The sequence below is a fragment of the Pseudonaja textilis genome, chromosome 6 (genome assembly GCF_049901715.1).
Source record: "Pseudonaja textilis isolate UNSWEBS1 chromosome 6, rPseTex1.2, whole genome shotgun sequence".
In the NCBI taxonomy this organism is placed as follows: domain Eukaryota; kingdom Metazoa; phylum Chordata; class Lepidosauria; order Squamata; family Elapidae; genus Pseudonaja; species Pseudonaja textilis.
The window spans coordinates 32,986,931-33,012,169 of NC_141995.1; the positions used below are offsets into that span (position 1 = coordinate 32,986,931).

At 33.8% G+C, this 25,239-nt stretch overlaps 1 protein-coding gene across 1 annotated transcript; it reads left to right on the forward strand.

The window, feature by feature from the left end:
* Positions 1 to 1,662: 1,662 nt before the first annotated feature.
* Positions 1,663 to 24,053, forward strand: BBS7 (Bardet-Biedl syndrome 7). The gene is made up of 19 exons (XM_026697989.2): positions 1,663 to 1,828; positions 4,779 to 4,844; positions 5,651 to 5,713; positions 5,920 to 6,095; positions 7,867 to 8,053; positions 9,139 to 9,211; positions 9,485 to 9,601; positions 10,106 to 10,236; positions 11,657 to 11,741; positions 12,761 to 12,860; positions 14,372 to 14,564; positions 16,995 to 17,069; positions 17,394 to 17,459; positions 18,801 to 18,940; positions 19,269 to 19,433; positions 19,743 to 19,852; positions 19,947 to 20,050; positions 21,251 to 21,374; positions 23,798 to 24,053. Exons 1-19 carry the CDS (start codon positions 1,793 to 1,795, stop codon positions 23,932 to 23,934), a joined length of 2,148 nt encoding a protein of 715 aa, XP_026553774.1. The 5' UTR covers positions 1,663 to 1,792; the 3' UTR covers positions 23,935 to 24,053.
* The last annotated feature ends 1,186 nt before the right edge of the window (positions 24,054 to 25,239 follow it).

The window sequence follows — 25,239 nt, forward strand, 5'->3', positions numbered from 1 at the left end:
TTTCTACAATACTTTTTCAGTACTATGTAAGATTCAAATGAAGAGTATAAAATAGCTTGATCTGAACTTATTATTATTTAAAAGGAAGTGGTTCTATATTTCAGTTTATCTGTCCTAATTTATTTTTGTTCTGAATTTAACTGAAAAAGTTTAGTGGCTAATATAAAATAAATAATATTCAAATCATCTCTATGCAAAAGGCTTACTGTATGAAGATGAATGTGCCACGGTGGCGCAGTGGTTAGAGTGCAGTACTACAGGCTATTTCTGCTGACTGCCAGCTCCCTTCAATTTGGCAGTTCAAATCTCACCAGGCTCAAGGTTGACTCAGCCTTCCATTCTTTCGAGGTGGGTAAAATGAGGACCCAGACTGTTGGGGGCAATATGCTGACTCTGTAAACTGCTTAGAGAGGGCTATGTGTGAAGCAGTATATAAGTCTAAATGTCATTGCTATGAATGTACATCACTCAATGAAAAAAGGATTAGAAAATAAGAAAGCAATGACCTTAAAACATTGAATGTTCAATTAGCTGTGTGTGAAATGATCCAGTGGTCAGTTTCCAATGGTTTATTCAATGCAGTTGTTTGGGTGCAGGTCACACAAGCTAATTATGTGAGATCTTTGGCAGCAAAATATCTTAAATATACTTGCTGCTGAGGAATAGCTGAGAAGGAAGAGCTAAATGGTTTCCCATCTGTCTCTATTGCAACCTGGTTAGAGGTGATTACAATATTCTAATTTATATAGTCCAGAACAGGTAATACTTATCACCACAAATTGAGTCCATAATTACAATCCTTAAGTTATTGTCCTTAACCAAGGCAGCCATGCAATCCAGGATCCCCCCCCATGCAATGTTAGGCAGAACGTGGGTTGCTTCTGAGGGTGGGGGTGATCCTGGGCTACTGAATGATCATAAGCTGAGGACTACCTGTCTACCACTGATCTAAGGATAAGCCAAGTGGAACCACAAGAATCTTAACTTTAACAGATACAAATTGCACTATAAGCATTCATACCATTTATGGTCACTCTGCTCAAAATTCAACTTAATTGTCATGATTACTATTTAAAATGTGTTCATTTTTCTCTATGTACCTTCAACTGAAATATAACGCTGCATACACCGATTATTTTGCCCAGCACAACGAACCACAAACTATACGACCATTAATAGACATATTATACCAACTTGTTAGTTGAATTCTAGTCACTTGTGCAAGCCTGTAAATTAACTGAGTAAACCACGGTTCTCGGCTAACCACATACAACAGTTAACAGTTAACAATTACACAATCTGTTAACTATGGGTAGCGCCAGCCTGAACGCACGCTTCGAAGGGAAAGCGTATGCGATAATAAAATGCCTTCATCTAACCCGTGTTTCTCAAACTTGACAAGTCTGAAATGTGTGGATTTCAGCCCCAAGAATCCCCCAACCAGCCTTGTTCTTCTGTTAAATCTACTTGGATTTCACCTCCTCCTTGGGATCTCTTCCAGATTCAGACGCACTTGAGTTTTCAATCCCGAGCTGGGGATTTATTTTGCTTGAATGACAGCTCCTTCTTCAATCAGGAGGCGCGTTTAAAGCGAAGCGCACCGCCCAAGAGCGCACCGCCTCCAATAAAAAAACTAGGGCATTGTCGGATTTACGCAAACCTGCTTCGTCACCATAGTAACGAGAGGACCGGAGAATAGTTTTAGGCCCTAAACGTTTGCGATACTGATGCCTGCGGAAAGAGGAAGCCGAAGCCGAAGCCAGCCTTGGTAACTTGCCCATTGCCCATTGCGATGGAACTGAGTCTGAACCGGATAGATTACCTGCAGGTACAGCGGGCGGTCGCGATGCCTGTGACGGCGGATGTCGGTTGCTTTGCGCCCCCTCCCCCGGAAGCATCTTTTTTTTAGTCTTCCTTCTCTATGCAGTTGTTACTGCAGACCACCCGTATTCGTACCTCTATGGCAGCCTTCCCGCAAAAAGCCCCGCAAAAGGATTGACCTATTGACAATATTGGCCGGGAGATGGAGTTGTAGTGCAACCCATCCTGCTTGGGAATTGTCAAAATGATTTGCAGGAAGAGAAGTCTGAATTCTTTTTTTGAATAGTTTAATAAAATAAATCCAGTGGGTGGGGGGAAGAATGAGATGTGAATATGGCTCTTCAATCTTTAATAAAATTAACTTATAACCTGCAGAGTTACCTTTTATCTTTTTTTGTTAGTTAAACTTCCATCATGGAGTTTTTTATTAGTAAGAAAGCTTTGAGGAAAATTTCCAAAAGTGCTAATTTGAGAAATATGATTATCTAATTTTAATTGTTTCTAACTTCTAATTAAAACAAAGGGAAACTAATATATTGCAAAGCAAAGAAGGCATAGTTTAACATCCAAGAATGCATCTAATCCAGTATAGGCCCTACCAGAGGCTTTATTATAAAATGAAATAATGTGCAGTAGCAGTCGTAGGTCAACAAATCAAGTTAGTGGCTTGTAATCAAAGCCCTGCTCCTTCTATCATGTATCAGTTGTGCATGCGTGTGCACACACACACACAAAGGTTGAAACCTGTATTGCACAGCTGTGCCCATCCTCCCGCCTGCCAGGGATACCCTGGCTTCAGTTTGGAATATTTTCAACTTGGAATATTGATGGCTTGACATAAACCCCATTACTAAACAAGTACATTTAATTTCTTATTTTCAGAATCTGGGTCCAAAGAGGAATACCAAAAATACAGAAAGATATGAGGTTTTGTATCCTGTTTATCACTGGGGCTAAAAAATCTGGGCGGCAGAAGCCTAGATAACTACTAATAACAAGATACAGAACTCTTTCTTGCCATCTCCTAGGTGTTCATATTTCTGCAGTTCAGATCTGGTAACTCTAGTATCATCATAAAACTATTAACATACTTATTAAAATTGACTTTCTTTCAATACTATTACATATTTCAATATTTCTATATTTTATTCTTAGGTTTTTGGCCTGTTTCCTGTTCCTTGAGTAGCATTCCGTAACTTAAACCCAGTTCACAATTGAGGGTAGGGTCCTTTTGGGCCTGCAACTCCTGCTAAAGGAACAAGTGATAGTTGTGGCTAACTCTAGTGTGCTAATGGTGATCACTGCTAAAATAGGAGGCTCTGCTCATGCTTTAGTCACCCCATAGTTGGACTACTGTAAATGTATATATTACATGGGTTGCCTTTGAAGACCATCTAGAGCAGGGTGTCAAACTCGTGGGGTCATGTTCCTATGACATGGCATTTTGCAACCCAATTCTCAGAATTGGGATGGGCGTGGCCTGCATGTGACACATCTGGCTTGCAGGCTGCCGGTTTGATACCCCTGACCTAGAGGCTGCAATTGGTGCAAATGTAACAGAATGAGTAGTTTTAAGGGAATCTCAGTATGTTCATTTAATACTCCTATATGAGTGTACATGCTTACAGTGGGATTCCATTCAAGGTGTTTTTAAAGCTCTTTAGCACATAGAACTGGTTTATTTATTGTATTCCACGTGTTCCATTAGAAAAGACACTCTTCAGTTCTATTCCTTGAAACAATGTCATTTGTCAAGACTTAGAAAGCATATTTTTTTCAGATGTGGTACCTGACTTGTGGCATGATCTCCCTCAAAATTCTGTGTTCTTGTTACTTTGCAATTTGCTTGTATGGTTGTACAGTATACCACCTGGAGTTTGTGCACTAAAGAAAGCTAGCCATGGTTGCTACTTGCTCTTTGAGCAAGTGTATCCAAAGATTTGTGCCTAATTGCCATGAAGTTCCATTGTTTTCAGGGAGGCTTACCCTTAATGAGTATATTCAAATCATTTTGAACTGACTGCTTTAAAGATTTAGAAGAGTTTTGAGTTTGCAATATTTCCAAGGTAAAATATTTTGAGGCTGGGATATTTTGAAATTAAAACAGGTGAAGAGAAGGACCCAGTTTGGTGTAGTGGTTATGGCATCAAGCTAAAAACTGGGATATTTTGAGTTCTAATCCTACCTTAGGCCCAAAGTCTGTTAAGTGACTTTGGGCCAATTACTTTCTAAGGAGATAATGGCAAGCCATTTTTGAAAAATCTTGCAGAGAAAACTGCAGGGACAGACACAACTGAGTGGAAGAAAAATACTTAGTATGCTTATAATTGAATCATAATCTCTTACTCTTCCATTTAGTATCATAAACAGGTAGCCCTCAACTTACGACCCCAATTGGAAGTAGAATTTCTGTTGTTAAATAAGGCAATTGTTAAGTGAGTTTTTCCCATTTTATGACTTTTCTTGCCTTAATTGTTATTTATATCACTGCAGTTGTTAAATTAGTAACACAGTTGCTAAGTGAATCTGGCTTTCCCATTGCCTTTGCTTGTCAGAAGATTGAGAAAGGTGATCACATGACCTTGAGACCCTGCAACTGCCATAAATATATGCCAATTGTCAAGCGTCCACATATTGATCCTGTGACCACATGGATTGTGCAAAGTTGTAAGTATGAAAGATGGCCATAAGCCACTTTTTTTCAGTGCCATTGTAACCCAGACTCTCACCAAATGAATGGTTTTAAGTTGAGGACTGCCTGTATACATATAAAAAGAAAGCATATGCATGCATGCCCAAGGATACTTTGGAAAGCCAGTATCATGTTGAAAAACATGCATTTTAATAATTAAATATTTGTTTTTCTCTATATAGTGTACTCACATTTTGATAAATGAAAATTGGTTTTAAAAAGGATGCATCAAATATAAATCCTAACATTTTTTATTTGCAACTAGGTGGGCGTGACATCTCAAAAAACCATGAAGTTGCTCCCTGCATCAGGACGCAAAGCTACACAAAAGGTATTTATTTATTTGATTCATATTCTATACTTTGTTCAGGTGCTCAAGACTATATAGAAATGTATTTATTAAAATAATTGTATGTCATAAAGATCAGACTTAAAAATTGTGCCTTTTTCTAAAAAAGAAAAATAGTATAGAAAAAATATTTCTATCTACTTTATGTATGAAGTATCCTAAAATACAAATAATGATCTTGTGATTTAATCTCATGTTGCTTATGTTTAAAACTCTTAAGTTTTCCTCTTAATTTTCCTATATTTTTACATATAATTTGGCAAGAAGTCATGTAACATAATATTTATTTTTTTCTCATATATCCTTTGACAACAGTCTAGGGGTACATGCACAATTTGAATCAATTTAATTTCATTCCGTTATTTTCCTGATGATTTTTCTACAATATCCATCATTATACACTATTCCTCTAGTTTCTAGATAAACTACTTGTCCTTTTTCCCCAGTCTCGAGAGCTATAATATCTTTTCTTTTTTATCCTTTAAGTACAAATATATCATTTCTGCCCATTATTTTAATTCTTCCAGGTTTACTATATTTAATTGGCTATTTACTCTCCTTGAATATTTGCCTGTGATATTTTATATTTGCACCCATTTTATTCAAATGGTTTCACAAAAGAGAATTATTTTGAAGTATCACACAGCATTTTAAGAGGAAGAATCAAATAGAAAAGAGAAAAAAAATCTAGATCCGAATGTATAAATTATACATCTAACAAAAAGTTTGGTTTTCCTTTATGCTCTTAAAACAATAGTATATCCATATCCTCTTATTTTACTTTAAAGGTTGTTACTGGAGATCATGATGGTGTTATTACCTGCTTTGGAATAAAAAAAGGAGAAGCTATCGTAAGTTTATTAATTTATATAAATAAACAAATTAACAAAATAAAGTAACTATTATAAAATGTCAAGTAAATATAAAGTCAACCAATTTGAAGGATCATTTTCAAATGCACTACGACAGTAAAAAGAAATACCTACATCTGTGAATCAAATACTATTAACTTTTATTTTGTAATGATACAGAATATACTTTATTTTTTGTATTTTAGCCAGTATTCAAGACTTTGCCAGGAGAAAAGATTGCAAGACTAGAACTGGGAGGTGCCCTTAATACTCTTCAAGAGAAAATTTTCGTGGCTGCTGGTTCTGAGGTTCGAGGTTTCACAAAAAAAGGGAAACAGTTTCTTTCGTTTAACACCAACCTCACTGAAAACATCAAAGCTATGTGTGTATATAAAACATTGACTTAATGGTGCTTAGTTACTTACTATATTTAATTTAAAAATGACTGAGACTCACATATAGACAAAAAGAAAATCCATATAATTAAACCATCATGCTGCAAACTTCACTTGTGTATTATAAAGAACGTTCTTTGTCACCCATAAGAGGAACATTTTAAAAAGGTTCCTAAACTTGCAAAAGTACTTGCACCATATTTAGTAATATTCAGAGAATTGTTACAAAAATATAAAAACAAAATTTTCAGAGGAAAAAAATAAATGGATTTCTTACTGGATTGTTATTGGGTGGGATTCTGCCGGTTCTCACCTATTTGCTAGAATCTATTGTTAACTTTCTAAGCAGTTGGAGAAACAGTTGTTGGAAGAAATTTCCTTTTGTTTTTTTTCCCACCATTACATTCTTGGCAGTATGTCTAGACTTATTGTCTCCTAAGGAGTTTTTTTTTCCTTTGTTGGTACTTTCTTAAAGGGGAAGTGTTGTTTTAAGCTTTTTACACTGCTGTTGGGAGGAAATATTCCCCTGTTCGACTTCTTCCAGCCAGGATCAGCACTTTGAAGAAATAATTGAATAATGAAGCAGAGCTGCCTGAAAGAAGCTTTTAATGACAAGGAACCAAGATGAGTGACATTCAGCAAGGCTTCTTGGCTAGCTAGAAAGATTGATATTCAAACATAAGTTTACATACCCTTTCTGAGTTTTGGTCTAAAAGTTTAATTCTCTGCTTGGTTATGTTTATTCCTGTGTTTATTGAGGGGATAATTTTCCCTATTCAGCTTCGTTTGGAAGGAAAAAGGTTAATTTCTGTTTCTGAAAAGAAACTGGGTTGAGAAATCTGGCTAGTCCCTTTTCTATTTGTTCTGGTAATTGGTTTAACAAGCAACAGCTACCTTTGATTTAATTATTTGTATTGTGTTTGAATTTTTTCCTGCCACGGTTTCCTTTTTTTATCTGGGGAAGGGTCTTCTTGCACTGCTTTAGTGGTATCTGGCACTGTCCTTTTGGGGTGTACTTCCAGGAGGCAGGATGCAAGCTTGGCACTGGTTTTTTTACTGTCTTTCTGGGCGGCATCTGACCTTTCTTTAAATCTGGATGATTTCCTTAGGATATCTTGTGAGGTGAGTAAGACCAGCTGGTATGTTTAAGTGGTGCAAATGGATCTAAGGATTGGTTCTCCTGTATGTGCTCTTTCTGGAGAGCTTAAATGACCTCTCTGCTAAAGGGTTTCACTTTATGAGCAAGCGTTGGCTGGTAATAGTTATCATTGCATTTTAACTATTTTAATTCCTCAAGGTACTCTGGCACTGATTTGTAACTCCAGCTTGCAGGTATTTTTAATCTAATGATTGGTATTTAGGGCAGCTGTTTATAAGCAAAGAAGCTTTTTGTACTTTTGTACAGGTAATCTTTGACTTACAACAGTTCATTTAGTGACCATTCAAAGTTATAATGGCACTGAAAAAAATGACTTATGACCATCTTTCACACAGCCGTTGCAGCACTGTCATGAAAGGCCGGGTAAGGAGAAGTACCCCTTGACATATGTGACATTGAGTTGGCCACACCCACCCAGTCACGTGACCACCAAGCCACATCCATCAACTAAGCCATGCCCTGGTTGTTAAAAAATTTGAATCCCACCCCTGATTGTTATGTTGATTCCAAGTGTATGAATATTTAACAAATTATAATGTTCCCAAATTAGTGCTTTACCTTTTTTGAAAGTTTTAATTACAATGTTATTATAATTTTAGGTATATATCTGGATCAGATCTCTTTCTTGGTGCAAGCTACATTTATAACCATTACTGTGACTGTAAGGATCAGCACTATTATCTATCAGGGGATAAAATCAACGATGTTCTCTGTCTTCCACCAGATAAACTGTCTTGCATTATACCGGTATTAGCATGTCAAGATAGAGTTCTTAGAGTTTTGCAGGTAAACCTTCTTTGTTTGTTGCCATTATTAAAACCTGATTTATTAGTAGCAACCATTATTTATTACAGTTAAAAGGTTAGTTAGTACAATGAAACAGAAGATTGTTCATCTGTTCATTCATACCAATAATTGTATACAATCATTTGCAAGGAAATTTTATCTGCTTGAAGTGATTCTGGTAAGTTTTTTTATGAAAGATTACTATTATTTATTTGGGGGTAATTGTACAGCTCTCTGTAACTTGGAAGGATAGGGATGAATGTTAGGAGCAGCAAGTTTAATGCTACTGTAGTTCTTTGTCAGCAGGGATTGGTAGAAAATATTAAATTAGTTTTGAGAAGAAGAATTTGAAAGATTTCCTGATTCTGGAAATTCTGTTTTAGGCAGTGATTTAAGGAGTGAAATTACAAAAAAGCTTAACTGAACTGCAGGTACTTAATTTTATATTTTGGAGCAGCTCAGAAATCATTTGTTCTTTGATTGGGTCTGCAGTCTAGTTTGTAGTAAATGTATGTGTTGGGATGAAATTAGGCTCCAGTTTTTGATAATTTGGTAGTTTAGATAGTTATTGATTGATTAGTCTTACAATCATATTTAAAAAATAAAGGTACTATACAAAGTCTATTTCCAGAAAGTTAGGGTTAGGGTTAGGGTTAATAGGCAAAAGAAAGAAAGTTAATAGGCAAAAATACAGTAGTAAAATACATATCTGCTAAATACAAAGAACCAACATTCAGATAAATGTATTGGTTTTCCACAATATTCTGATTTGTTCGGAATAATGTATTCTTAGATGAACTGTCTTGTCTATCAGTTTAGCAGTTCTACTAGTAATGTATATATCAGAGCTCAGGAGGAAATAGGACAGCCTGTAATTCAGGTCCTAGTGGACTGTTCTTTAAAGTAGGGATTTTAAATATCTTAAGTTTAAAAGGGGAATGCAGTTGACAATCAGAACTCCAGTTTTCATTCCATTCAAAAAATGCAGTTTTGAAATTAAAAAAAATCCTTTGTATGTCTTCTAAATTAAAATTAAATGTTATGGATTATAAGTAACATTATCTCCATTTCATTTTTTTTTTGAGGGTTCAGATTTACTATATGAAATGGAAGTTCCAGGTCCACCTGCTGTTCTGGCCTTGAACAATGGAAATGGTGGTAAGTAGAATGTTTAAAAGTCTTTTAAATGTTATTAAAATGATTAATCTGATTTTCATAAATTGTTTTAATAACTCCACATACTATCATATGTATTTTCTATAATATAGAATTATTCTGATCCATTTTATATAAAAGTGATGGAAATGAAGCAAAGTGGGTTTTTTTTAAATTTTGTAAAACTTAAATAAAACAAATTAAAATTTTTGGAATCCACTGAATGGAACTCTACTCAATGATTATTCTAATAATAGTTTTAATTTATATTTCTAGGTGACTCTGGTGAAGAAGTTTTGTTTGGGACATCTGATGGCAAAATTGGCTTGGTACAGATTACTGGTGTTTCTCCAATAGAAAAGTGGAAAATTGGAAATGAGAAAAAAAGAGGTGGTAAGTGTTATTTGTTGTTTTCCTAAGTGTCCTATAACAGTTTTTAGTATAATTTGATAAAAAATATATTATTTAAAAATAGAAATAAAAACAGAAAATACTGTACATAAGATTCTATCATTTTTCATTGCTATTTTTGTAGAATTTTCAATCAAATTGGTTTTAAATTTAGCAAAATTGTAGGCCTTATCTAGTACCTAATATAATATAACTTATTATGACAAATATAAATAACTATTTTCTATGAAGTTGATATTTAAAGGTTATATAATGGTGGCACTTATTTATAACTTGATTAAAATATAACTCCTGTGAGAAATTTATTTCATTCCAGAGCCATGCAGACAGTTATTTTTATCTGTCTATCTGTCTTCTATCTATCTATCTATCTATCTATCTATCTATCTATCTATCTATCTATCTATCTATCTATCTATCTAAATGCTAGTTAAGTATAACAGATTAAATTATAAGACATAGATAACATGTTTATTTTTTTGTCAGGCATCTTATGTATGGATAGTTTTGACATTTTGGGAGATGGGGTTAAAGAATTGCTCATTGGTAGAGATGATGGAATATTAGAGATCTATAAATTTGAAACTGAAAAGAACCCTGTTTTCAAATATGAATATGTAAGTATATTGTATAAATCTATTATTTCAATTCAAGTAAGGCAATTTATATACTATTTTCCTAAATAATTCAATTGCCTTGTTTTAAGTATTTGTAAAATGACTGTCAAATTGTTAGGAAATCCTTTCTCTCTCTCTCCCTTCCTCTCTCTTCCCTCACCTCCCCATTCCCAATTCTGACTTTTCATTCCAAACAGTGAGAAGTGTTTTAAAAGTCATTTGGAGGAGACTTTAATCTTAAGAATGAGTTAAAACCTGATTAAATAAATAAGAAAAAATAAGTGGTAATGTGTCATGCTTTCTGGAAATAATTGGAGGTAGGGTATTTTCTTATATTTATATTCAAGCATAGAATTCAAGCTAATATATTCTCAATCAAAGCACTCAACTGACCTATTTAGTTTTAGCAAGGATCCTGGTTTATGTGAATTTTAGAAGAATATAAATATACCTCTGTTGGATCAAGGCAAAGCCCATCTCTGTCGTGCATTTTGTTTCCCGTAATAGTCAACTAGCACCCTTTCAAGTCTGTTTACAAATTGTGTTAGTCATGTTTTCTTTCAACTGCCTTTTTTTTCTTTTCTCAAAAATCCTAGATGTTTAAAAACCCCAGTCCCTTTGATTGCCTATTTCTGCACCTTTTTAGACTCCGTTACAGGTTGTCCTTTACTTACAACAGTCCATTAGTGACCATGCAAAAATACAACAGCACTGGAAACAAAGTGACTTATGGCCATTTTTCACACTTAACAACCATTGCAGCATCTATAGTCATATGATCAAAATTCAGACACTTATCAACCGGTTCATACTTAAAATGGTCGCAGTGTCCTGGGGTTGTGTGATCACCTTTTCTGATCTTCTGATAAGCAAATTCAATGGGGAAGCCGGATTCACTTTAAAACTGTGTTACTGACTTAACACCTGCACTGATTCACATAACGACAGTGGCAAGCAAGGTTGAAAAATGGGGCACAACTCACTTAACAAAAACTTAGCAACCAAAATTTTGAGCTCAGTTGTGGTCATAAGTTGATGACTACCTGTATATTCTTTTTTAAAAGTGGCAACTAAAATTGTAAATCTAGATGCAGAAGTGCCATAGATTTATATGAGAGAAGTGTAGAGAAAGAATACACAATAAAGACAATATAACAAAAAGCAGATTATGCCTATTTTATGCAATCCTTTTCAAATATAAGAGGGATTAAAATCATGTTTTCAATTTTATTCAATTATCTTCCCTTCATTTTTGTAAGTATTTTATAAGTAATTACAAGTGTTTTGTGTTAGGTAGACTTTCTTGCTATCTGCTTTTTCAACTTTTTTGAAATCTGAGAGTTTTTCAGAATTATTTTGTAAGATTTTAAACAGCATGGAAAAGTAAATATATGTTAAAAGTTCTTGTTTGTTGTTTTAGGCTTTGTCGGAGAGTGTCACATCCATCCAAGGTGGCTGTGTTGGAAAAGAGGGCTATGATGAGATTGTAACGTCAACATTTTCAGGTTAATTTTACTTTTACTTCTAGAATTTTTCAGTTTAATTTCAATTTAAGAAGAATAAAATAATATTACAAAAATAACATATATTTCATAGATTACATATATACCATAAATTATATATTATATAACATAAATTACATATATTACCTAACTCTTTTTTGGACACCTATTCAGTCAGTTCATTGTAAATTCATTTTGGCTGTGTTTAAACTAGATTCTTTCTTTGGAAATTTTTCTTTCAGTCTATAACTCCTATAGTTGAGAAATATTTTTAGGTCTCCCTGCATTTACTATAGATGTGAGATATCCCCAGGTCCTTAAAAATAATTCAGGCTGACTACTGTGAAGGCCATTTCAAAATCTTGTTTTTCTTTTCTCCATTGTTTTGCCAGTATGCTAGGTCGCTATTTTGTTTATATGTCTAATCACTTTTCAGCTTTAATTTCTTCAGTGATTTGGAACATTAACTTTTAGGACATGTTGACTTTCCAAAATATGTTTGCCATCTTCAAATGTGTTATGTAGTTTGTTACTAGAAAGTTCAATTTTTACATATTTCATCAGTCCAGAGTGCTTTGTTCCCATAGCTTCAGGCTTACAAAGGTTTTCTTTTGCCTACTTTAGATATGATTTTCATAGAAATCATAGAAGGTTTATTCTGGAAACTTTGCTATGCAAATCATTGTTAGTCTGTATAAGAAGTATTATATGAGATGGACCTTTTCTGAAGGCCGTTTTCAATAATGTGAGAGTTCTCTTTGTAGAGCGTTTCAGTTCTAGCAGATGTTTTCTTCATCTTCCAGTCTTGAATTTCTACAATGCTTAACAATGCTTCTTATCCGGCATATGACTTATGGCGATGCGGGCAGCATCATATTAATAAATAAATAAAATAAAACATTGTTAGCTGGAAAAATATAGACAGTTTTTTAAACTTATGGATTCATAGAGTTTGAGTAGAAATGCCTAAAATTTTGCATAGCAATAGGAATCTGAAATCTAAAAATATATTCATCTTTTAGGATGGGTGTCTGGATTAACTACAGAACCTATTCACGGAGAATGTGGATTAGATGAATTAAAGATGAATCATGAAGTGCAGAATAAAGTTTTGTCCTTAAGGTAATGTAACAATTTTGTGAAACTGCAAAAATGATCCCGAGGTAATAATTTTGCCTTAATGTGGCACACATTTTGAGTTGTTGCCTTGTAAATGGCCAGCCAAATGTTTGTGATAATTTGTTATTAAACTTTCAATAATTGTTTTGCATCACTTTATTTTTTTGGTAGAAAAAATGCAGGAGACCTGTTTTTTGAGAATAAAATAGATTTTATAACACACTTTATCTATCTGGTAATATTTAATGGCCTGCACAATCAATACAAGTTAAATTAACATAGTTATGAAGTTATTATGCACGTTATAGCCAGATTTGCTTCCTGTCATATAGCTGGCTTAATTTCCTAGAATAACATTAGGTCAGAATTCCACAGTTTAAATATAGTGCAAACACAGCCTAGTGTATCCTTGTGCATCCTAGCAAAATTTCAACTTCCTGTCAGCTTTCTCTCTGACTTGTTTGTTGGAACCATGGGATTTGGCAACTGGTACTGCAGGGGTTGCCATTGCTAAGTGATATAATTGTGCTTTATAGCTGCATTGTTTGCCAATGGTAATTCAGATCCCAATGTCATTGAAAGTTAAAGACTAAATAAATGGTGACTTTGATGTACTATTTTTTACCTCCAATTTCAATTACAGTATTGTTTTTAATGCATTTTAATATTCATTTTACCCCTCTTTTCTGTGTGGGGTACAATGAAGTCTAAAACAATGAATTAAAAATAAGAATTGAAATAAATAATTAGAAAACAGAACATCAAAGTCACCATTTATTTAGAATCAACACGAAATAATAGTGTTCTGGACAATTTTTAAAGACTTTTAGAGTAAGCACAGGCAGAGAATATTCCATAAAATAGGGACAACCAAGAAAAGTTCTCTCTCTGGCTCACACCTCATAAATGGGTCTCATAAAGGAATAAAGGAGAAACTGCAGTAGATTGTCCCTAAATTACTTGACCAGCCAAGCAGATTCAATGTTATAGTTGGAATTGCTGAAATTACCATAGGACCAGATTGTGGTTTAAAATAAAGCTGCTATAAGAAGTTATGAGAGGCTTTCAGTAGGCTACTGAATTAAACAGATGGTTTTTAATAGCACTTTTATTTGTGCAATATTAGGAAAATATAATTCCAGCATTTAAAATCTATTATATATTTCCAGGACAGAATTCTGCTGTTTATAATTTTAATATTAATGGATTTATTTCCATTATTATGGTCCATCGCACAGCCAGATGTTCAGACTGGATTTGGCATTTTTGCCTACTTATTGTGTCCTTTCCAAGGCCTGAGAAAGGCAAATGTGGATGTTTGATGATGTTATTATTTGTTAAATTTATTTGTTGTTATCTCTTCATGGAGCTATTCTAGGCAGCTTTATTCTAAGTGGCACCATTTTGCCTTGTTTCTCTCTTCTCTTTCTTTCTCCCTTTCTCATGCACATAAACATGCACACATATACAAATATATAGTAATTTTATGTTTGCTAATTATTGTGTTGTCATAGGAATGAATTGGAACAGTTACAGATGAAAGTACTTCAAGAACGTGAAAAATACCAGCAGTCTTCTCAGTCTAGCACTGCTGTTTCAGCAGTCCCAACATTCAGTATAAATGATAAATTTGCATTAAACAAAGATGATGCCAGCTACAGTCTTGTTTTAGAAGTCCAGGCAGCAATTGATATTGTCTTGTTACAGGTAAGATTCTGTTTATAGAAACTTAATATATCCTTGCCACTGGATACTTATTTATATTTAAAGCAGATGAATTCCTAATATTATCCAGTTTTTCTCTGAGGGTTATACTTGGATGGAATTAGGACAGATATGTATTCTGACAAAAACTGAAATATAGAAAATCAGATTGAAATGGATAGTTTTTTTCAAGTTCAAAAATTTTATTAGCTTATCAGAGTATGAAATACAAAATAAAAAAAAATAAGGGGAACTAGGGAATGGGAAAAAGGGAAAGTGTGAGGTAGATGGGGGGGAAAGTGTTGATTTCTGACATTTACAACCTCAACTTTTACTTTGATACAATAATATATATTCTAGCCATTATCTCATCAGCAAAAGCAAAGTCAGTTTCATTTTTTTCATCACAAGCACAAAATCCAGATGCAGTTTTCTAATCCAAATATAGATATGTTGTTTTCTTTGAATAAAGGAATTAATTTAAGCATCCTGTTTTTCTTTACTGTGAAAAATATATATTTCTATTTGCACTTATTAATCTTTATAGATTATTATAATTTATATTAGCAAAATTTACTGTACTTTTTCAGATTCTCTAACCTTAAAGAAAAAATACTTTTTACATCCATTTTAAAACTAAACGTTTCTTTAAAAGTATTTGTAAAATGAATTAATTCTAATACATCTTTTTTTAACATCCTCTTAGCATAGATACTTTCAAATGCATTTGCAATATTTTACAAACTTTAGAAATTACTTGAGCATTATAAATTTCTTTCTATTACATATATCAGATTGGTAAAAATCCATCCTAACTCCAATTAAATTTAATATTAAATTTAAGTCACTCCTTCCATCTTATCTTCATAAAATAAAATCTTTTTTTCTTCTCTGGAATGTCTATCAAGTAATTATAATTTTTTTCTCAATTGTGCTGGGACACTTAAAATCATCATCATAATAAAGCTTGGTGTCAGATTTGTATTTCACAGTTGTAATTGAGTCTTTTACATTATTAACTACTTATGAAATTACCTCAGTGGTTTGATAACTTTCTACACATAATTGCATCTTGAAAGTAGTTTGAGTAGTTTTTATAATATCCTTATAATATAATTGAATAATGTGAAGAGTTTTATTTAATAATTTTTCAAGCACATCTCTAATAATTTGCTCAAATCCCTGCTCCATCTTCTTAATGTCCTCTTGTGATCAAAGAGTAGTTTTTTAAATAAGTCATTTAAGAATTGCTGGCCAGAGTTCATAAAAATTAGAAAGTTTTTAACTACCCACAATAAGGCAAATCCAAGCTACAAATTACTTAAAAATAGTAAAATAAAACCACAACTTTCTACCCTTATGTTACTCCATAAAAGTTAAAAAAGATACTCCATGCTTCCTTATTAGCTTGCTTTCAGCAACTCTTTTTCTCGCTTAACAATAAAAAGTTCTGAAAATGGCTGAAATATTCCGAAAAGAGTAACAGGCTATGGCTGAAGAGAGCCTCTTTTAATTTAATAAAGATAATAATCCCTATAAGTGATTAAGAAATTAAAGGCACAACTTATTGTCCATTTGAAAAATAAATTTCAAAATGGCTTTTTCAACAATAAAGTGATTGCAGCTGTGCCTGCCAGCTGAACAACTCACCAGCTCACTCTGAAGCACAACTCCTGAAGCTACTTGCAGACCGTTGCTGTATAGAGAATCTTGTGGAGTGATTCTAGGACTCCCCCTACCTAAATTAAAAGAATGCCGGTATTTCTTTTATTAGTAAGTTGAAAAAGCGACCATCTAGAAAAAAAACCTTCCAGGGACTTTCCCTGGATATATTGTCAGTTGGCCATCTTCACCGGACGTCCTAAAATGGATAGATTTAAACTAAATTACTGTGTTATTAAATGCTATCTCACTTAACTGATACACTTAACTTTGAATTTTTCCTTTCAGTTTCAACCCTGCTTAACTAACATATTCTCATGAATCCATACTTTATTTTAAGACACCGAAAAAACATACATTATTTTAAGAGAATAATGAAGTGAGTGCCAGATTTTAAATAATACTTGCAGGAGTAAGGATTAGTCAATCACATGTGACATGAGCTTCTTCTTTTGTTTTCTTTCATTTCTGACAGTTTGTCATGCTCTTGTAGTAAAAAAATGTACACATTGTAATGTACATAACTGTTGAGTCACATCATATACTAATTACTTCATGGAATCAATATCTATTAATGATTAATGTTTTGAAATATTTGACATAATTAAAAAGATAGCAAAGTGTGAAACAAGCTTAAGAGCAGCTCCTTTTTTAGACAATGACTTCTTTTTACTGTAAGGTTTTACAAGAATCTTAATTGTTATATAAAAAGACAATTGAGCTACCTATATATACAACTGTCCTTCAATTTGGTACTATTTGTCACTATAGTGTGATGTTCCTATAGACCTAAAGGATGTGGATAAAAATTCAGCTGTGGTCAGTTTTACTGACTGTGAATCTGAGGTACGTGCAGTTTAATTCAATGAAGTTAACCAGATTTTGGCTTTCAAATCTACTTGAAAGTAAACTTGTTAATCAGTTTGAATAATTTTTGTTTTTAATAAGAATGCTTTTAAGGCACATAACAGTTGAGTTATTATTGACTTATTAAATTGCTTCTTTTAAAAAGAAAATTGATGTTACTAAATGTTCTCAAGTTGTTTGATAGTTAACACAATTTAAATTGACTTTTTAATGCTTGTACTAAATGTTTATCTTCATAGCAGAACAATTTTGAGTCTCTATTCTAGTTTCTAAATTACCTGTCCAACTATAAATTTTTCACAGCCAAATGGTAACTTCCTCCTTGCTACTTATCGGTGTCAAGTACATACCACCCGAATAGAACTTAAGGTAATGATTTAAACAAGATAACTGACTCTATTACAAAACTGCAAATTTCAAAGCATATTCAGAACAGAGCAGCAGTAATCCTGAAAAATACAGATGAGAAGTTATATTTTTATTTTAGTATTTATGTAATAATTCCTCAACTTATGTACTAATTTTTAAATATTCAATATTAATGTGACATAAGTAGATGCCATGCATAAAAATGATCTATAAGTTGACCTTTGAAAGTTAATTAACCCTATTTCATTCAGATGGAATTAATTGTTATCTTCCTATTTTCAAATGACTAGTTCTTTTGTAGAGGCTTATTGGCTTAATACAGGCTGCTTGAATTCAGTAGTTCTTAGATCTCTTTTTCGTACGTCTAAATGAAATATTTTTCAAGAAGGCAGTTGTGTTGATATCAGTTTCAATATATAGTAAGTAACGAATTAGATGAAAACTAGTTAAAGTAGAATGACATAATTATTTCATTTAAAGATGAAATGTTTTAAATAATAGGCAAAGTTTAAAACTATTGGAATAGAACTCCAAAATTTTATAAATTCATGAAATAGTATATTTTCTTTGTCAGCAATAGACTAGAATATAATAATAAAAAATTAATGTGCATTATAATTGTATCTAAAGATCATATAATTTTTTTCACTTTTAAGTAGAAATATAAATTCTAAAAATCTTTTTTAAAATAGTGTAACATGATGTGCATGCACTTTGTCAATCTAATACTGTAGTGTGATCATAGTATGTCTATGTATCAGTATAGTTTCAGACATTTTTATCAAATAGGCACAATATAGCACTATATAAGGAAAAATGAATTTTTCACATATTAATTTAATATTATCAATTGAAACGCACTCTAAATATGACACGGTAGTCTTTAAGCACTGTTTCGTTAAATCTTAAATTAGGATTAATGTAATTTCCAGTGAGTTCATTGAGACTTCTAATTTCTAAATAGACAGAATAGCATTGTAGGTGGTGAATTGCTATCCTTAGTTACAAGTTTTAAAATATAATGAATAACACCAAATAACAGGACATTATATTAATATTCTAAACTATTTTTAGATTGATTTTTTATATACAGCTACAAGTTTTGGATGTTAAGCTAAATTCAGATGAATGAATGAATTTTTTATTGGCTAAGTGTGATTAGGCATACAAAGAATTTGTCTTGGTGCATGTGCTCTCAGAAATGATACATTCGTCAAGAATCATAAGGTACGACACTTAATGATAGTCATAGGGTACAAGTAAGCAATCAAATCATACTAGGAAACAGTCAATATAAATCATAAGGATATAATACATTTATACTCTATGTTTCTTGAACAGATTCTATCAATTGAAGGTCGCTATGGAACTCTGCAAGCATATGTCATTCCAAGAGTTCAACCCAAAACTTGTCAAGTTCGGCAGTATCAGATTAAGCCTCTGTCACTTCATCAGAGGACACATTGCCTTGATCATGATAGGTATTGTTTTAGAGTTGTTGCACATTGAATCTAAACTGCAAGTTAGTTTGAATAAGGGTATTGAAGTGAAGACTTTTGAAAGATATTATAATTTAAAATCTTTAAAATCTAAAAAAAACTTACTGATTTTAATTTAAGTTTTTCTGCATAAATGTGCTTAGCGTCCAAATGTAAAAATTACAGGCATGATTCTGATCTCATTCTGGCACTGAAAGCAATTTTCTGAGCCAATGACTTGAATTACATCTGTCCTTGTTAATGAAGCAGACCTTCTTTTAATGATTTTAAAGATCTTACTCTGTGTTTATTTTATTTTCTTGTTATCCAGACCCATGAATACATTGACTCTCAAAGGACAGTTCAGTTTTGCTGAAGTTCATTCCTGGATTGTATTTTGTTTGCCTGAAGTTCCTGAAAAGACACCAGTGGGAGAGAGTGTCAGCTTCTACTTTCAGAACACTTTTTTGGATACTCAGCTTGAATGTACTTACAGGTAAAATGAAACAACTATTGAAACACACTATCTTTTTAAAAGGAAGTATGCTTCAATCCTAAACAGATGAATTAAAAATTGATGTTTAATCAAACTTGTTTGAAGAGTTATAACATTTTGAAATTTATCTAAAATTTCTCAATTGGGAAATATTTAAATTAGGGACCAAACTATTTAATTAATGTTAGCCAACTCATAAAAATATTTTAAAGTATTAGTTTAGAAATATTTTAAAGTATTAGTTTAGAATTAGGTACAATAATTCTGCAAGAATCTTTATTTTAAATGGGTGTTATATTGTTCACTTAGGAAAGGTGAGGGTTATTTCAAATCTGACAATATATCCACAATATCCATTCTCAAGGATGTACTCTCTAAAGAAGCCACTAAAAGGAAAATTAATCTCAATATATCATGTGGTAAGAATTATTTTTTTACATTTTATGATTTCATTCTGTACATAAAATATATACTAGTAGCTATTGAGTTTTTTTCTTGTTGGTCTTCTTTTAGATATGGATGAAGCATCTGTGAATCATACATTAAACCTTATCCATCCAAAATTAGAGTACCAGTTGATGTTGGCTAAAAAAGTTGAATTAATAGATGCTTTAAAAGTAAGTCTTTAATAGATTAGTTGATAGTTTTGCTTTGTTGTGTAATCTTTTCCATTGTGTTACATGTTCATTAATTGTTTTCAAAACTATAGGAATTATCTATTCCATAGATTTATATGCCATCCGATAGCTTTGGACAATTTAGAAAAATTATAATCAGATACTATATTAAACACTATTGTTGATAAGGTATAGTTTGATCATTCCTTAAACTGGAATATCAAATAGATCTGTTCAGTTCCAGCATCAGTTTGTTTTAGGATAGGTGTTCTCCTGGGGAATAACCATTAATATGCAACTAGTCATGATATCTGAACAAATTAGAATTCAATAATGCAGTAACAATAAATAATAGAATATGTGCTTTTATATACAGAAAATTCCAAGTTGTCCTTGCGATTAAAATTATCCCTATAGAAGGGCTATTTTTACCTGGAGAACTGGTTCAAATCAGAACAGACAATATTGTGATCAGTGAGCAAACAGTCAGAATTAATACCGTATATTCCAGTTTCAAATATTACTACCATAATTGTGTTCTGACAAGTAACTAGTGAAAGATAATTATTAGCAAAGAATGATATTGAATTACAAGTAAAAAGCAATTGAAAAAACCTGCAGCACCCCTCCACCAGTAATCAGCACTCAGATCAGCATAGATTAACTCCAAGGTTAACTTAAGACCATCAGTCAATTAAGCAATACCTCAATCAAGAAACTGCCAAAGAGCCATCAGTAAACAACCCAACCAAAGAATCTCTAAGATCACCCCCACTCACACAGACACAAGAATATAAACTAACAGCAAACAGCACTTCTTACTAGCAATGATGTTACCCAGCGAGGATAATGAAATGTCTGCAAGAAAACAAGGAAGCTCAGCATCAAGGACCCCCTCCCCCCATATTTGCAATTGTTTGATTATAAATACATTGTAATGTTTTAATCCATTCATCTTATTCTTGCCCATAACAATCTGGGTTCTCATTTTACCAACCTTGGAAGGCTGAGTCAGTCTTGAGCCAGTGAGACTCGAAATGCTGAACTGTTGGCAGTTCTCTATAATCTATATATTATATATTATCTATAATGCATAACCTGGATTCTTAATTGCATCCATATGTGTATAACCTTCCAACTATTGCATATTTTAGTTGAACTTCTTTAACTGTCTTAACATTTTATTATTATCTGATTAAGGAATTGCAGGCTCATGAAGGTAATATGGATTTCCTGATTCCAGAATACCGCAATATTTTGGAAGAGTCAGATCAGCTGCTCATAGAACACAAGAAACAGCCAACATCTCTTGAAAGACTTTATGGTTGGTTCATTAACTTTTTTCTACTATTACTTCTTGTTTTAGCAAGTGCTGGCTTCTGGGAAAACAAATGTGTCATTCTTGTTGAATATTTGTTTCCCTTTGATGAAAGACGTTTTAGAGCCTTTAACATTAAAAAACATTAAAAACACACAATGCAAATGTTTTATGTTAAAGGCAAGGCTGGAAATAGTGAAGTGGTGGATATTATACACTGCTCAAAAAAATAAAGGGAACACAGAAATATGATATCCTAGATCTGAATGAATGAAATATTCTAATTAAATACTTTGTTCATTACATGAACAAACATTAAAAACACACAATGCAAATGTTTTATGTTAAAGGCAAGGCTGGAAATAGTTAAGTGGTGGATATTATACACTGCTCAAAAAAATAAAGGGAACACGAAAATACGATATCCTAGATCTGATTGAATGAAATATTCTTATTAAATACTTTGTTCATTACATAGTCGAATATGCTGACAACAAAATCACACAAAAATTATCAATGGAAACCAAATTTAGCAACCCATGGAGGTCTGGATTTGGAGTTACATTTAAAATTGAAGTGGAAAAAAACACTACAGGCTGATCCAATTTTGATGTCCTTAAAACAAGTCAAAATGAGGCTCAGTACTGTGTGGCCTCGACGTGCCTGTATGACCTCCCTACAACGCCTGGGCATGCTCCTGATGAGATGCTGGATGGTCTCCTGAGGGATCTCTTCCCACACCTGGACTAAGCATCCCCCAACTCCTGGACAGTCTGTGGTGCAATGTGGCGTTGGTGGATGGAGCAAGACATGTCCCAGATGTGCTCAATTGGATTTAGGTCTGGAGAATGGGCGGGCCAGTCCATAGCATCAATGTCTTCGTCTTGCAGGAACTGCTGACACACACCAGCCACATGAGGTCTAGCATTGTCTTGCGATAGGAGAAACCCAGGGCCAACCACACCAGCATATGGTCTCACAAGGGATCTGAGCATCTCATCTTGGTACCTAATGGCAGTCAGGCTACCTCTGGTGAGCACATGGAGGGCTGTGCGGCCCCTTAAAGTAATGCCACCCCACACCATTACTGACCCACTGCCAAACCGGTCATGTTGGAGGATGTTGCAGGCAGAACGTTCTCCATGGCTTCTCCAGAACCTGTCATGTCTGTCACATGTGCTCAGTGTGAACCTGCTTTCATCTGTGAAGAGCACAAGACGCCAGTGGCAAATTTGCCAATCTTGGTGTTCTCTGGCAAATGCCAAACGTCCTGCATGGTGTTAGGCTGTAAACACAACCCCCACCTGTGGACGTCGGGCACTCATGGAGTCTGTTTCTGACCGTTTGAGCAGCCACATGCACATTTGTGGCCTGCTAGAGGTCATTTTGCAGGGCTCCTCCTGTCCCTCCTTGCACAAAGGCGGAGGTAGCGGTCCTGATACTGGGTTGTTACCCTCCTACGGCCTCCTCTACGTCTCCTGATGTACTGGCCTGTCTCCTGGTAGCGCCTCCATGCTCTGGACACTACGCTGACAGACACAGCAAACCTTGCCACAGCTTGCATTGATGTGCCATCCTGGATGAGCTGCACTACCTGAGCCACTTGTGTGGGTTGTAGACTCCGTCTCATGCTACCATTAGAGTAAAAGCACCGTCAGCATTCAAAAGCGACCAAACCATCAGCCAGAAAGCATAGGAACTGAGAAGTGGTCTGTGGTCACCACCTGCAGAACCACTCCTTTATTGGGGATGTCTTGCTAACTGCCTATGCTTTCCACCTGTTCTCTGTTCCATTTGCACAACAGCGTGTGAAATTGATTGTCAGTGTTGCTACCTAAGTGGACAGTTTGATTTCACAGAAGTGTGATTGACTTGAAGTTACATTGTGTTGTTTAAGTGTTCCCTTTATTTTTTGAGCAGCATATATAGAAGCGCTTTATATTTAATAGAAAAATTATATATAATTATAATTTAATGCATTAAAATTAATATAAATACTTGTTTGAAATATTCCAGACCTAGGGATCACTGTTTATTTCTATGCTTGGAACAGGTCTTTCAAGTGTCTTTGGACATATTGAATACTGAAATAGAAGATACATATATAATGAGCTAGTTATATATTTCATATAAATATACATGAAAACTTGACTACACAGTAAAACACAGAAATGTGAAAATATTGGGTAGAATGCACAATATGTTGAAGAAAATGAAAAACTTACCAGATTTCTTTCTATATTCTGTTTAAGATTTCTGATCTACAACCATATTTCATTCAGAATATTCCACATGACCAATATTTTATAGATCATTCATAAAATTAGTACCTCCCATGGTTTCTGTTCTTTATTAAACATTTGCAGTAGTATATGAAATTGTTGTTTTCTAATTTTGATCAATTAATGTTTTTATATTTTATTTTTCAGGTATGATTACTGATTTGTTCATAGACAAATTTAAGTTCAAAGGTACAAATGTGAAAACCAAAGTTCCTTTGCTCCTGGAAATTTTAGGAAGCTATGATCAAAATACATTACTTGCATTTTTTGATAGTGCTACCTGAACTACAAGAACTGAAAAAGCAACGAAATTTCTTTGAGAAGATATCAAGATGCAAATGAAGAAAACTGGTGTTTCATTTATATAGTTTATATATATTACAGTGCTTTTATTTCTACTGAATTATTGTGTTGTGTTTTGTGATACCATGTGGGGGGGGGGAGGGAGAGATAATTCTAAACTGTCAGTTGCCATGAAGCTTGAGGAGATAATGGCATATTTATTAATATCAAGATTCTTTACTTTTAGTACATAAAGTAACACATAAAATGGTTGTTCTGCTCCCATGCCTTATATAAATGAATTATCTGTCAGCATTCCAGAAAAACAAACTCCAACACCAAAACTCCAAGACAGGCATTTTCTCAAAGTTCCATTTTACTAGAGTTGTATTACTGGCACATCTGTGAAAATCTGAATCTGAGAGTTCTGGGTTTTACCACAGTAAATTCAAAATCACAAATCCATCCCCTGTACCCATCAGTCCATCACATGGTCCAATCACCATCTGTCCCAACTTGAGACATCCCCTAACCCCTTTTCATCCAGGTGCAGGAAACACATGACCTTGACTTCAAGGAAGCATGCTATTTATATACACACTACAACCACCAACCCCTCCCAATTTCCCAGGCACAGGAATGTGGCAGCATGGAACCTTCTAGTGCTAAATGGCTTCCAAAGCTGACATTACCTCTGAATTATTTCCCATGGTTGCAATTTACTGTTAAATACAAACTTCTGGGAAGGGATTTTGGTGAGATTTTATAAAAGCTGGCATGTGTGATCACTACCTTAGAGAGGTAGAGCCAGGCAGACTGTACCTTAGCCATTGGGAAAAAACTCTTTTATACTGTTAGAAGAAACATCCATCTGGTTCAGTTCCAAGTGGGAAGAAAGACACTGGAAAGATGGAGACTGGTTGGAAAGATGGTTTATTGATGAATAGGACCACATGGGCTTGAGGTCCTGGGTAGCTGAACAGGTGGAATGGAGAGTGAGTTATTCATACCCTCTCTGGGCTTTGAATTTGAGCTTCCTGTTCCTGTTCCTGTGGCAAGAACATGTATTCTATTGGTAGCTGCCAGGGCATAGCTAATTTTGTAGGTTATGAGTCAAACTTGATTGAAGCTTCCTGATGCTATGAAGGGGCTTGTTTGCAATTCTTATTGTGGCAGAATGGCTTTGCCTGAAGGATAATCTCATCATCCTGGAGCAGAAGGACTTTTGTAGATAGGCTGGCCCAGTCTTTCTTAATGGGCACCAAATATCTGCTGGGGGTAGGGAACTGTTTTTTCTATGCCATACT